At 34.6% G+C, this 947-nt stretch overlaps 1 protein-coding gene across 1 annotated transcript in view; it reads left to right on the top strand.

Moving 5' to 3' along the window:
* Positions 1-244: 244 nt before the first annotated feature.
* The window catches only part of CCDC151 (Coiled-coil domain containing protein 151), a 7,086-nt gene continuing 6,383 nt past the window's right edge, over positions 245-947 (top strand). The window contains exon 1 of the mRNA XM_026817156.1: positions 245-335. Within this exon, the coding sequence (XP_026672957.1) occupies positions 245-335 (91 nt within the window). The remainder of the gene's footprint in view (positions 336-947) is intronic.

Here is a 947-nt window from a genome sequence, read left to right as displayed (position 1 = left end):
AAATGAAATGTAACTCAATGATACAAATTTTTTAAGCGTTTCTTATTACGGTTTAAATAATAGTTATTTTCATTTATAAGAAACGCTTTTAATGCAAATGATAGAATCTAGGATATGATAAATATATACTCGTTCGCGCATGACACTACCAACCGACTTCCATGCAATATCATCTCCAAGACAACAGCAGACGCTATTGAGTCGATAAGCAGATACCTAAATTTTAAAGCTTCTCAGTGAAACCATGTCCGACCCATTGACACCCAACGTGGAAAACAAATTAAACGATTTAAACAAGAAAATCGCGGAGATTAAAAAAAAGATTCAACTATCAGGTAAAATCATAGATTTAATGTTGCTTAATCTGGTTTAATATCCATACATTCGCTGTGCTTTCGCTCGTCGTGACGGTAAAAGTAGAAAAATAAGTGAAGGAAGAAAACAATTCGATAACACTTATTTCCCAAGCGAGCTCCTGATTGCATACGAAGATACATAAGAACACGTTTAACCGGAAAGACTAGAACTTCTGAAAGAACGCGTTCGTGTCACACGAGTGGCTGCTCGAAAAAAAAGAAAATAAATTTCTACCCTCTTATCGATATACTGCTATCAGAATGTTAATTGCAAAATATCCCACTCGACGTTCCTATATTAAACGCAGTCCAGGAGCAGTTCTAGTTCGTGGTCTCAAGCGTTGGTGTAAAATATCATTTCCTAGTTCAAAACGACTCGACGTGCTCCGTCATTATAATATTTGTACACTACCGTAATGTAAGTACAGTACTACCTATCGACGTCTCAGTTCTTCCGACGTCTGATTTATTTTTAATTATAGAGAATGCGTTTTTCTAAAGTCCATAAACTTTTGGGATTGACTGTATAGTCCATGCATCCTTAAAATAAAATTTTATTTTTCTAAAAAACTTCAATTTTTATGTTTGAGT

This window comes from Ceratina calcarata, unplaced genomic scaffold (genome assembly GCF_001652005.2).
Source record: "Ceratina calcarata isolate Rehan_Ccalc_2016 unplaced genomic scaffold, ASM165200v1 scaffold557.2, whole genome shotgun sequence".
NCBI classification, from domain to species: Eukaryota; Metazoa; Arthropoda; class Insecta; order Hymenoptera; family Apidae; genus Ceratina; species Ceratina calcarata.
This window is presented reverse-complemented; position numbering and strand designations above follow the sequence as displayed.